General features: G+C 36.5%; 1 protein-coding gene across 1 annotated transcript in view; it reads left to right on the forward strand.

Moving 5' to 3' along the window:
* ZNF385B (zinc finger protein 385B) overlaps positions 1-14678 on the forward strand; it is a 128388-nt gene that overhangs the window by 98340 nt on the left and 15370 nt on the right. Inside the window, exon 4 of the mRNA XM_010151709.1 lies at positions 7071-7233. Within this exon, the coding sequence (XP_010150011.1) occupies positions 7071-7233 (163 nt within the window). The remainder of the gene's footprint in view (positions 1-7070; positions 7234-14678) is intronic.

The following is a 14678-nucleotide window of genomic DNA, read 5'->3' on the forward strand; positions in this document are numbered from 1 at the left end:
AATAATTATAAGATAAGGAAATTCTGTAGTAATGATATGCCCCCTGGAATTGCAATCAGCTTGACACATAAAAGTGGGCAGGTGCACAGGTGTTTAGAAGTGGTCTTTCTGCATTGTAAATTATGGCTCTATTTAGGACATGTTAGATTTTATTTTTTTAGCTTAAAATTATGTAAAACTTTTTATGGTATGCAGGAAGAACTCATCTTTGTAGGTTCTTCAGAACAGAATAGAAGTTTTTGGGTTTATTACATATCTGTTAATTCTTCCAGTTGTAAAGTCTCTGTGTGGTTAAACTGTTATTGGTAGAAGCTTCTGTGGTATTTTCAACAGAAATTTCTCATTGGAGATTACCATCGTATTGACACCAAATGAATACAGCATTTGAGATAAAACTGCTGTGGAGAAGGCTGCCCATCCAGGGTGGAATTCCTGCTTTAGAAAGTTGCACTTGCAAGGTAGAAGAAGCAGGAGCTACAAGCCACCATGTTCAGTTCCATTTAGCTGTGGCACTCACTTGGTATTGCAGAACTTAAGATATGAACCCTGACTTCCCAAAGGAATACCTCAGAGTCTCCATTTATTTCTGTTTTTGTCATTCAGTTCTACATATATTTAATTGTTTATATTTAATTGTCAGACTGGGTAATGTGGTAGCAGATTCAAGCGTTCAGCTTAAGTGTTGCAATCCAATGGTCTTATTTCCATCCAGACCTACTGAAGGGCTACTTCAGCTAATCTGGAAGAAACCTGAAAAAACCCTTGATCTCACAAGCATACACACGGAACCATTAGACTTAGTCAAACCTTGCGTCAGGTTGTCATTGAAGGGATGTGGTAGGTTAATATTTTGTCTCTTTCTGTAGTAATAAATTGAGTTAATTAGTAATTTGCACACCAAATAGATTCTAACACTCAGTCACTTGTGATCTGTCAAAATGAATAATGCTGATTTCAAATATACTGTCAGTCATGGCTCTTGACAGGGATAATTTTCTGTAATCTTTTGTACTGCAGTCTTACCTGAATTTCAAACTTTTCTTAAATGTAATACCAGTATCAATGATTCTGTATGATCTGTATGTTTCCTAGTAATCTATAGATGCGCATATCTATGTATATACACATCTGCAAAGTAAAGCTACTGAGGTTATTTTAAGCACTATAATATGCTAATGATATTCACATTTATTTTAGAAAGCATGTTTACATGTATAAGGTGAAGTTTTGTGTTGTTGATGTTTTAGATGCAGTCTAGTATATAAGGTTAATATATGTAATCTCACAGTTTAACATCCTGATGCTTAGATTTCAAACTTAATAATTTAGAATTGAAACAAGGCAGTTAGTTTTAGATTTTATATAAAATGTAACATTTGGATCATTGGTGTGTCTCAATGAAATATTTTTGAGAGAGGAAGAACTTGTCCTTTCTTACAACCAAGTCATTAATCTTGTTATCATTGAAGGCTTTATTAAAAAAAAAAATAAAAATAGAGGTTTAATTGGTTGGGATTTTTTTATTGCAGCTTAAAGCTTTTCCTGTTTATGAAATCGTACTAACCAGTATTTCATGACTTTCTATGCTTTCTAATAAGTGGAGGTCTTCCATTTTAAAATGCTGCTGTGTGTATGTATCAAGCTAGTAGTCCACAGCCAGTTTTAGAACTAAGTGGAAATTAGATTTTCCCGTTAGGTAAGGAGATCTTTCATATGAAATATTTTCGCATTCTTATTTTCAAAAAGTGTCCTCCTTAACCTAGTGAACATTTCATTTAAAATTTATAATAATTATAGAAGTGCAGTGGTCACATTTAATTTCATATATATAAGCAATAGATTTAACAATCTTCTGAAATAAAAAAAAAATCTAATAATACTGAATTGTCACACAGTTAAAAATTACTTTACTGTGGAATTGACTCATCCCTATAGTAAATGCAGACCTGTACACTGGAATAAATAATTATGAAATTAAAAAGCATCACAGTACTGGAGTACAGAGAGATTTGTTAGTCTCATATATTTTTGTCTTTTCCTTGCTTTTTTTTCTCAAATCTTGTTTTGATGATACAAAATCTGCATGAATTAGTTCAACATAGTTTAGTTTATGATGATCAGAAAGGACATTCAGTATCTATTTAAAATATTGTATCCCTAAGATGTTTACTCTTAATGTAATTTTATATTTATTGGGATTTTATATTAAAGCTGGTAAATTATCTTTCCTTTATGCATGTGAGTTTTAAACCTTGTGTGTACAGAACTTCCTTTGGATTATCAGAGCAAATGAAAATAAATGTTTGGCTTCTTGTCTTACCTAAAAATCAAAATTTTATGTGTCATGGCTTATTTCAAAGTTATGTTTAATATTTCAATGCTATATGTTACATGCCTCATAACCTGTACTGTATTGCTGTGTTTGTACCAGAATCAAATTTTAAATGGGACTTAGAGCGCATATCTTTGCCTGTAATGAGGTACTTGTAACCCTAGTATTATAAAATGTTTACCAATGATCAGGATATTAATATTAATTGGTACCAGTAGTAATCAAAACGTGTTCCAATTTCATAGAATCATAGAACTGTTTAGCTTGGAAAAGACCTTTAAGATCATCGAGTCCAACCATTAACCCAACACTGCCAAGTCCACCACTAAACCATGTCCCCAAGTGCCACATCTTTTAAATCCATCCAGGGATGGTGACTCCACCTTCTCTGGGCAGCCTATTCCAATGCCTGACAACCCTTTCAGTGAAGAAGTTTTTCTTAATATCCAATCTAAACCCTCCCTGGCACAACTTGAGACCATTTCCTCTTGTCCTGTCACTTGGGAGGAGAGACCAACACCCACCTCGCTACAACCTCCTTTCAGGTAGCTGTAGAGAACGATAAGATCGCCCCTCAGCCTCCTCTTCTCCAGGCTAAACAACCCCAGTTCCCTCAGCTGCTCCTCACAGGAATTGTGCTCCAGACCCTTCCCCAGCTCTGTTGCCCTTCTCTGGACATGCTTCAGCATTTCAATGTCTTTCTTCTAGCAACAGGCCCAAAACTGAACACAGGATTCAAGGTTCAGCTCACTAGTGCCCAGTACTGGGGAGCAATCCCTGCCCTAGTCCTGCTGGCCACACTGTTCCTGATGCAGGCCAGGATGCCATTGGCCTTCTGGGCCACCTGGGCACACTGCTGGCTCATATTCAGCCAGCTGTGACCAACATCTCCAGGTCCTTTTCCACCAGGCATCTTTCCAGCCACTTGTCCCCAAGCCTGTGGCGTTGCAGGGGATTGTTGTGGCCCAAGTGCAGGATCCGACATTTGGCCTTGTTGAACCTCATACAATTGGCCTCAGCCCATCAATCCGGCCTGTCCAGATCTCTCTGAAGAGCCTTCCTACCCTCAGGCAGGTCAACACTCCCAGCCAGCTTGGTCTCATCTGCATCTCGAATTCCCACAGCCTTCCTTTTTTCTTTTGCTTACTATCACTCCAGAAAACTCCACAGTTTTCTGTAACATGATTACATAGAACACGCTGTTCATTCCTCCATGTTTAGCAGCAGCTCTCCATCATTTTTAACGGTGCATATGATTTTTGTGATGACTCCAACACACTGTCTATTCTTTGTCTGGCACAGACGTTTTTCCTTTTTATTTTTATTTTTGCTTTTACCATATGATAGAACTGTTATTGCATGCTGTCCCAGGGTGACTGTATTGTAATGCCTATTTCTGCTGATCTTAAAAGGTTTTTCCTTGTTATGGCAGCACTGTTTCTCAAATTCAAATATCTTAGATGTTTTAATTGGTTTTTTTTAAAGAGCATGTGACTTGTTTCATGGCTCACTTCATTTAACACGGTGATCTAAATATCCGTGCTGATATTGCATTTCACTTACCAAAAGGCAACTGAATTAAATTATTTATATCCTGCAGTGGATAATAAGCAAACCCTGTACTTCAGGTGTACCTGGAAGGGTTAGAAGATAATTCTTATGTTGCTCAGAAACTTCGCTTCAGTACCACAGGGAATGCTTCTCTAACTTCATGATTAAAAAGAGTATCTGTGTTTCTACTCACAGAACAGAGAGGAGTTAAAAGAGCCTAACAAACAAAGGTTTAATAAAATCCAGACACTGGAAGTTGAAACTAGACAAATTTGGTGTGGAAATAAATGGTATGTGCTTAACGGACAAAGTGAACCACTGAAACAATTTACCATAGGTAGATTTTCCATCCTAGCTTCTTTAAGGTTAAGGCCGGACATTTTTTTTCCCCCAAAAGAATGTGGACTAGTTCAAACGGTTTTAGAAAAGGCAGGTGTTTTCAGAAGCCTTACTTAGATGGTCATAGCAATACCTTTTGACCTTATAATGTACAACTATGAATTTGATAGTAAAAAGTTTATAATAATTATAAAACTTCAATCAAACGTGACTCCATCACATTTCCATAAGGCTTTGTTTGTGTTTATGGAAATCTTAATTTTAATTCTGCCTGGGCTTGTTTGTTCTCAACAGGTCTCATGTACACTGTATGAGGATTGAATGAAGGGAATCAAAGACTGTAGTAGGTTATTACTGATATTGCAGGCATTATTATTGCAAATATCAGCAGAAAGGCTTACTATCAAGGAATTGACTTACTAAGTCTTTCTCTTGAGTGCACTTCTGTCTCATGTTACAGCTTTGCCCTCAGGCAGCATATGATTCTATCAACAGCACACATATGCACAGAGCATAGAGTTCAAATATTTAAAGGGACATCATCAACTTGAGAAAGCTTGAATGGAAAATCTTGTACTTATTTAAAGTTAAAAGGATTGGAACAGAAAGGGTACATATACACCTCAATTTTTAACTTCACTTTTTCTACAATATAATGTGTGAATAGTTTGTTTATTTTTGTTGATGGTGAACACTCCTAGTGCATCATGTAGCAAGAGCAAAGCTTAAGAGAAATGGACAAAACCTAGCAAGTGTGGGGAGAGACAGGGTGAGACTTTGCTCCTGTGCCTGTGTAAGGCCCATTGACCTAACAGGGTGCAAACAGTTCTGTGGTCCTCTACCCACATGCAGAACTGAAGAGGTCCAACCCAGAAGTTGACAAGTGTCCCTTTAAGTACTGTACGTAGTAGTAGTGGTATAGCTGTTTAGTTGTTTCTTTAATCCTTAAATTGTGTTTGTACAAGTGTTCCTATTTCAAAGATTTTAAAATCAAGAAATAGTTCAATAGCAATTGATGAATAGACTCCTTACTGGTTTTATAATGAAGTTTGGTTTTTTTTTTTTTTTTAAATCTCAATTCAAATGAATTCAGAATAAAACTAGAAGACAGAACATGTCACATACACTATCCTTTTGAGGTAGAAATCAGTGTTTCACAGGGTGTATAGTCACTTAAGAAGTTTTGGTGTATGCAAAATTAACTCCCCCATTTTTAGCAGCAGTTCTCCATCAGTTTTAATGATTTTTGTGATGACTCCAACACACTGTCTATTCTCTTGTCTGGTCCAGCTGTTTCTCCTCTTCATTTACATTTTACCATATGATAGAACTGTTATTGCATGCTGTCCCAGGGTGACTGTATTGTAATGCCTATTTCTGCTGATCTTAAAAGGTTTTTCCTTGTTATGGTAGCACTGTTTCTCGAATTCAAACATCTTAGATGTTTTAATTGCTTTTTTTACAAAGCATGTGACTTCTTTCATGGCTCGCTTCATTTAACACGGTGAACTAAATAAAATAGTCCTAATCAATTGAAGAGAGAGTATATGTTTTGGCATGAACATAGTAAAAGTTTTCTTGCACTGATGTTTTTATATGCCAGGTGCCAGCATATGGTCATCTGGTTACATGAAGCATGCTTTCTATGAGTGTTTTACTTTGAAATAAAATACAATATTAACTTTTTCAGTTAATATGTAACCTTCAATAGAGGCACCCATGTCTGAAATAATTTTTTAAAATTATGTTTGGAAATACTAAACATGCAAAGCTATTGCTGAATAGTATAATGTTACAAAAGTAGACTGTTTTGTGTAAAATTGGTTATGCCCATTTTTGGTAAATTAATTTCTTAAAAAGTCAAAAACATTTACATTCATTAGCTGAAATTTTCAGGCTTTGGAGTTTGCATTAAGCATGTATTTCTTTAGTATTTCACCTAACAAAGTGGCTTGATTTGTCAAGGCAGCTGGTTCTGTAGAGTTAGAAACAGTAACAGGGACTCAAAATCACTGAAAAAACAGTTTTATGTGTCTAGCTTTAGCTGTGCAACTTCAAAAATATTGACCTAGTTTCTGAAGATAATTTTAAGACAAAGGTAAATTAAACATATCTCTACTGTTCTGTTTGGACAGACCAAGAAGAGTACATTATATAATCGCACTTCAGTAAAAGAAACTCCTCTCCTTTCTGTCCTTCAGGTTCAAATGTTTTTAATTATTCAGGACAATTTATAAAACAGTCAAGACTAAGTATTTTGTTTTCTGTGTTTTACTTGGGCCTCCTGAATATTATAGGTATGGTGTTTCTTCATTTTAACCCTTCTTGCTTGATCTGATAGTGAAGTCATAATGTCATGAACACCTGTTTCAATTGCTGTTAGTCTAATAATGAAAATACTTTGACTTTTGTACTAGATCAAACAGAAGGAAAAATGGATTATTTAATCATGTTACAGCATGTTATAACTTTCTAACTACAAGTAATAAAGACTAGGGAACTGTACATGAAAATTGAGTAGCATCTTTCTCAATTGGATGTTTTTACATTTGTATAGTGCTTTAAGTCTTTAAGCACCATGGAAGCAAAGAATTCCATTAGGAGTGACAGAGCTTTATGTAATCTTGAAGCCTTTTTTTCTGAGTTACTGAAAACGTGTGCCATTCATTAAAATCCTGTCATTTGAATATATGAACTTATATCTAGGAAAACTGTTAGTACAAAGCTACTAAAATCTAGGTGGAATAATATGATGCCTACTATTGAAAGTGTCACTTTTCTGCCTTGTCATCCATTGTTTTATATACAAGTACAGAAAAAAGTGAGCCTGATTTGTTCTCCTTTGTAGAGCCAGGCCGAGGCCCACTACAAAGGAAGTAAACATGCCAAGAAGGTCAAAGCACTAGAGGCAACGAAAAATAAACCCAAAGTTGGTTCTTCCAAGGACAGCGCAAAGGCTAACACAAGCTGCTCCACCATGCCAGTCACAGCCAACATCTCTGACAAATCAGGTCAATGAAAACCTTTTGTTCTATATATTCTTTCTTTTCTCCTTTTTGGGTGTGTGTACAAGAGAATCTGGTTGCATGATAGTGATTCATGACTTGTGTTTTCTAAACTATTTACGATGTTTTCTTGTACAGAATTCTTGGGGTTTGATATTATCAAAGTGCTTTTTAACATCTGTGAAACATCTGGTGTCTCTGAATGCTAAAGGGAAAACTTGTGAAATTTACTCTTATGAAGTATGGATGTTGTTCATATGACAATAATAATGGATGGATGTGGGTGAAGGTGCAATTCTGAGATGTATGCATTTAGCTGAAGCACAAGAAACCTTTGTAAGAAATTTTTCCTTTCTGAATGAGGTGATATTTCTCAAACAGGAAAACATACCTACAGAAATGTAGTGAAACTTGGATAATTTCTGATTTCCATAACTCAATAGTGCTTTGGCATCACTTTTTTTTTCCTTTCCATATTAGCAGTCTGAGGAAGATCGGTAACACTAATTTCAGTGGAGTTGTTTGAGCCTCTTTCTGCTGTGTCAGTGTTGTGTTACTGAATGAAACAGAAGAATTTCCTGAACTCACTGTTGGGTGACCCAACTCTTGGTCTAATATCTGTTGCACCTGATAAATGTGCTTCTGCCTTGGTAGCCATGTATTATCCTCTTCACCAGACTTGAGCTTGAGTCAGGTACCATAAAATGAATGACATGGGCTGCTTTTTTTTTTTTTTAAATTGGTGTGTGTGAAAACTAATCAGTGAGTATTTGTCATCCTGCTCTCTTCGTGGCCGCACCAAATCTGTCTTTGTCTGGGTCCTTAGCAATGATAATGGGTCCCAAATTTTTTGTTGATTCACCTAGCAAATAGGTTTGATAGAGGGAATATGAATCCAAGTAGCATCTTCAGTAACAAGCCATGCTACTATGAAATAGTATCATACTAGCATTGATCTAAATAAAATATGGGCTGTTGAATGGAAAGACATTTAAAATATTTGATAAATATTTTACTCCCTAAAATATCAAAAATAATGTTGGTTGAAATAGCTTACTGCTCCAGGTATACACAGTAAGAACTCAGACAAGTGCTTAACTAAGACATCAATTAAAGCCTTAGAGTATTTAACATATTAAGAATATATTCTGAGATAATGTAATTGAATAATGCGCACCCCCCACCCACCCACCCCCACCTATTCCAAAGGCTGACAGCCAAAAACCAAAAGTTTCAGCATCTTTTACAAACTCCATCATCTCTTCCTTAAGTCTGTATCTGGATCATGTTTCCTTTGCTGGACTATGAGATCTGTCTCTGACTTAATTTTCTTCTTTGTGCAGTGTACCTAAAATCATTTGCAGTTCTTTATTCAGAATTTGATAAAACAATCTAACCAGTGACTAGGGAGACCTGGTCTTGATATTTTTATATTGCTCTGTTTTGACAGAGTGTTGTTTTATGCTATTAATTACTCCACACAAATTAGTCAGATTACCATCTGTGTCTGTTGGATATACCACTGCAAGTGTTCCTACATTAAAAATAAATTACATAAAGAATTTAACTAAATTACCACTTTGTGTCAGGAGAACAGTGAAGGGGAGGCTCCTCAGAGCCTGTTACCACTCTACAGGAGATTGTGAATGGGATGTTTGGGAGGACAAAAACCTGGACCTGGAGTGCCAAATTCTTCATATAAGCAGAGAATGCTGGTCACAGAGGTGGGGAACAGCTTGGAGGTTGGGGTTTATACCAGGATATGGACTTGAAACCAAACCATAATTCTGTTCTGCTACACTTTCCCATACAGAGACTATTGTTGATCTGTTCTTTAACATGTGTTTAGCTCTTTAGCATAATGCTTATTGCAGCTAGAGCAATCACTATGTTGCTACTGGGAATCAGTGGTGAGAGGTTTTTTTACTCTGGAGCAAATTAACTGATACTACTTTTTCTGAATATTTTAACACAGCTTTCATTCTTCAAGAAATGGATTGTTACTATATATTGTGTATAGGTGTATTTTAATCTCCTTTAAAAGAATTCTAATAATAAGGTTTTCCGTTCATGTGTGTATTTGTGGCCCTGTTTTTTGCGTTTTTTTTGTAATCCTGATTTCCTGAGGAAATGAGAGTTATGGTCACATCATCTATCCTTATTATCTCTGTTATTTTCTGGCCCTGCCTTCACAGCTTTGATTATATTGCCAAGTGTCAAAAAATTCCATGAGGTGAAGAGGTTTTGATGAAGCTCTTATAAACATGATGAAAATTGGCACCTGGTTAGAAGAGAAGGCTTAACTTATGGTCCACACTGAGAGATGCTGCCTTGTGAGCTCTGTTTTGCTCTGGCCTGCTGACTGGCCAGGCACTATGTTTGCCTTCAGGAGAGGGGATTCGAGAGTGTCTATGTGTGGCGTAGATTGCAAAAAATCCCATTAGAAGGACATAAGGTAGGGGCTAAATGAAATCAAGGAAGGGAATGAAATCCCACCACTTGTGGAGCTGTTGCTTAACTATTGTGCTTTGGAGGATTGCTAAATTCCTGAGTAATGTTCAGCAAGGAATAAATAATTCCTTTTGGTGTTTTCTTGAGTATGGAAGAGTAGAATGAGAAGCTAAATGGAGAACACGGTTTTAAATTCTTGTGTTCCTCTGTTATCTGCTGTACTTCCACTAGTGTTAGTGCAGAATGGGTAGGGAGTGTAATAGTAACTGCTGAACTGAATTTACTGTTCTCTTGCATCTATCTGTTAATAAAACAGGCATGACTTTTTGATGTGCTGTCCTTTTGAGTGACATAATGATGAATGATCTGGAGCTCTCCAGACTGGACAGTTGCTGTATATTTAACTAAAATGTTAAGTTTGCTAGAGCCATGTCTTTTGTGGGTCAGACATAGCACGAGATCCAAAACACTCACTTGTCAGACATCACTATTATAGTAGTAACAGGAAGAATAATTTCACTGTTAGCTCAGCTTGTGTCATGAATCTATCAGAGGCAAAATCCAAATTCATCCTGTCCTTATTTTTCAAAACTTGTGATGCAGTGGTCTCTCTATAGCTGTTCTTTTCAACTTGAGAAGTGTGGCTGCTGGTAGAGCTACAAAAGTTGATCTTTTAAGTTCTTTGGGGAAGTTTACAGAAGAACATGGGCTCCTGCAGACAAAAGTGGCCTCAGCCAAATGGAAAGGAGTGACTCTGGAACTCTGTCTGAGCATGATGATGCCCAAGTTGTGAGAGAGTAGTCTTCTCTGCTGACATTAATAATACATTATAACTCAGAAATGTCTTTTGTAAATTGATCATATGCAAACATCTAATGATAAAGCCATGGTACTATAATGCTGAGTTGGCTGCGACCTCAGGTAAGTGGATATTGATGGGTTGGATTGCACAGGTTTTGCATCCTAATATGATTAGACTACTGCATGACCTTATTTTCTAAGCATACATATTCACTGTTTAGAAAATATTTGTTTATAGGTACTTGTAAGTACCATCATGTTCACTATTTCTGTAGGTAGAAAGAAAACACCACACATGATGTGTGATAAGGTGTTTGTTCTTGTACCACTTTCTGGGTTCATATCTGCTTGTTCTGATGGATATTTGCAGTTTGGAAAGTCGCTTGTAACCTGTCTCCCACCCAGAAAAAGTCTAGGGACGGCTATAGAACAGTTTCATATGCTAAAAAAAACACTGCTGTGACACTGCAAGCTTTTTTTTGTAGCTGCTCTGAGACACGGTTAGAGAAGAGCAGTGGTAACAGTATTGGGAACTGCTCTTTCATGTAGGGCAAAGATTCCCTTCTCTCCCTGTGGAAGCCCGGGATTTTCAGGATGGCTTCACATATAAGTATACATAAATGTATGGCATTGCTTTAGAAAAGGGCACGGGTAGCAACGAGTACATACTGCAGTTTAGAATATTTAGAGTGTGTTTTAAATATAGCCCTGAGAATGCAATAGAAGATGGTGTCTGTGATCCCAGGTTAGCATAGTCTAGATGCTTACAGTGATGAGCCCTTTAGGAATGCATATGCTAATAACTGGATTGAAATGTCACTGTTTACTTATCAAGCAAAGAGGAATTCTTTGATCATACTTCCAAATCAAAATAAATAGTTCAAAATTAGGCAGACAGATGATGTGGTATCACCTTCTTTGCATTTTTTTTTTTAATATAAAAATCAATGAATAAATGCAACTGTTTTAAAGTACACAAATGAATCAAAATCAAGTGTCAGGTCTTTTTTTTTTTCTGTCTTTGATCTCTTTAATATATGCTCTGCTATAGACTTATGTAGCTATAGGGCTTCTTGGAATAGGTAAAAACTTTGGATGCTCTATGAAAACGCCTTTTTGTTCATCTGGTATAGGGATATGTAACATTAGACACTGAACTAGGTCAAATTCTAGACCCTCTTTCAAATCCTGATCTCTCTCTACCACTGCTTTGTTCTGTAGCCATGTCCCAAGGCAGCAACAAGCAGTTCACAGGGTGATGGTGTTGCTATTGCAGCATATGAGCAGTCCTGTGTTGCTGCATATGGCAAGGACAGCAGAAAAGTGATGCAACTGGAAAGTTGTTTGCCAGCTTCTCAATCCTAAGCAGGCCCTGTAAGAGTTATTTCAGTCATTACAGCTGTATAACTAAAACCAGCTGGAGGTTGTTCTGAGGAAAGCTGTCATGCTGGAGTGCAGTACAGTGTCTGACACTGGCTAGCTTACATTTTAAAAACAGCTTAGACATCTTGATGGACCTAGCAAATGCCACTCGATGTCATGTAGATGTATGGTAATTAGTTGGACCATTAGATAAGACTGGCAACTTGAAGCTTTATCAAACTTCAAAAAGTTGACCTTGAGGTCTCATCTATGGGTCCTAGTTCATTACGGGCTTTCTGTGGGTTCCTTTACAGCAAAACTGAGTGGTTTTTCCTTTTATCTCTAGAGCGCACCATGTTGAATCACATGTACTCAGAAAGATTACAGCAGTTTGGATTTCTCCAATGTTCCAATTACCAGTGCTGTTTATTCATCAACTGACAATGAAGTGTCATGCCCCAAGGGAGGGCTCAGTTCATATTTTGCAAGTCCATCATCAGGACACTCCCTTAGTCATGTTGCTTTCATTGCTTATTTTTAAAATCTTTTTGACAGTGCTTAAATTCTAAACTTTTCCATACGCATCTCCATACTTGGAGTAATCCTAAAAATTATACCAGTTTTCTTAACAAAATCCCTTTTCACCTTAACTTTTTTTCTATTTACCACCTTGTTTTCCACTTATTTTAAAGGAATGGCTTGTTTATATACCTCCAATAATTCTTTTTTTGAGATAGTCCTTCAGAAATAGCTAGGAGATAGTCATGCAGCCTCAGCACCTGAACTGTTTTCCTGTGTGTTCTGGGGATTTCTAGGGTTTTTATCACACAGATATCGTCATAAGAACCTCAGAGTTTAGAGTGGTTCTAGGGCATTTATTCTTCAATCTTGGAATTCTTTTGTAGTGTACCCAAGTCCTTTAGACATCAAAATATGTTGTGCCAAAATTGAATTTTGAGTATGGCTCAGGGAGAGAGAGGCTCCAGGAGAGAAACACAACTAGGATGTGTTTCGTTTGCTGTCTCCCAGTGTCAGTGAGCTGTATTTAGAGGTTCTGTCTTACGCCCCTTGAAGATCCTTGTTGTTATTTCTAGCCTCCATCAAAAGTTACTGATGAGCCTCATCAGTTCTTCACATTTATGCTTACATAAGAATTCTGCTGAAGTTACAGGCTATAAAATAATCATGCATCTGTGTTTATGTGTATTCAGATAGTGCCTGCTAAGCAAGGGCATATTTCTGCCCGTTAAAGGCATTAGTTTCTGGTCAACTAAGTAGTATATTCAATCAGATTCAGCCATCAAGGAAAGTAATTTCAAGGGCATTTTTTCATTAAACCCTCTAAGGATGGTAAGTTTCATTCTTTCATTCAATGTTTCATAGCCCTCTGAAGATCACTCTATATTGCCACATGTTGAAACTCTGTCCCCAAAACAGAGGTGAAGTACAGAATTTGCTGCTTGACCACAGTGCTTTTATAATTGATAATATAAAATAGAATTAATAAATACTTATAAATTCATCATATGTGCACCACGTGTGTATTTACATGAACATTATATTGTCAGTATTGTTACATAAAATATACTGTCAGTGGCACACTAACGCCTGTATTGGATTTAGTAGTAAATAGCTTCCATCGTTTTCTGGTAAGTTATTTCAGCATCTGTTTCAGGAAGTTGCTGTTTGGTTTATGCTTTTAGGTTGAAAGGTTAGCCAAAAGGATAATTAGCAAATCAAAGCCTGTTAACAGGAAATCATTATAATAGGTTGGATCTTTAAACACTTTCTTCCCTATCACTATTACTCTTCATACTTTTCAAAAGTGGATATTCAAGACTTATCTTCCCATGCGTGTCTTACAACCTGAATGGAAGAACAGTCATTCGGCATGTTTTAGTGTTGATAACCTGAAAGCTCCTGGAAGTCTTCAGGTGTTTCTTCAGTGTGTGTTTAGTAATGCTGACTAGCATATATCAAATTCTGCACCTCTACTGAAAAGTGATTATAGGTGCCATTAACTGAAAAATAAGCTCTGTGGCTGAGACAATGACAATGATGAGCTGTTGCAATTCCTGTTCATATTGAAAAAGGTCAATCTCTTCTTCTGTTATATCAGTTAGAAATCCATGCAAGCAGGATTTTGTTTTGGAAAAAATGGTAAGCTTTTTCTCCTGCAGTAATTTAAGCAGAAGCTCTGCATCAAAAATATATTGTAAGATGAAATAAGACTCTTCTTGGGTGCTCTGCCGTGTGCCTGAGCATTCATGTATCATTAAAACTGTATACTGCTATTATTTATTCCAGTTCTAAAAACTGAGATTTCATTGGATATTTTTTGTTATTATCCTTAAAATTAAAAGTTTTTCTTACTTTGGGAAGAGGTAAAGATATGCATTGACCCAAGCAAGATTGACTCTACTAATGTTGCTGGACAGTGGGAGCAGAGCCAGGTATGCTCTCAGGTACTGGGATTTTTTTAGGTAGATGTATGTGGTCATTTAAAGAATCCTTTTATATACATTGAATCTTACAGCACCTCTTTTATATCATGGAATCAGTCATCTGTTTTTCTTGTTTGTTCTGCTAATGATGTGCCTATTGAAGATCAAAAGATTTTTTTCAAATAGGATGATGATGATAATGGAGTGATAATAAGGTATTAAGAAATAACAGAAATTAATAGCAAATATGTGTGTGTATATTTCCATAGAGGACATAATACCAGAGAGGTGGCACTGCCAGCAGTATTATCCATCACATCACTCTTCACTCATTGTCTTTACAGCATACTTTTGCAACAGTTCTTGAGTCTTCAGGTAAGGAAATTAAGAAGG

Source organism: Eurypyga helias, unplaced genomic scaffold (assembly GCF_000690775.1).
Source record: "Eurypyga helias isolate BGI_N326 unplaced genomic scaffold, ASM69077v1 scaffold2525, whole genome shotgun sequence".
Taxonomy (NCBI): Eukaryota; Metazoa; Chordata; class Aves; order Eurypygiformes; family Eurypygidae; genus Eurypyga; species Eurypyga helias.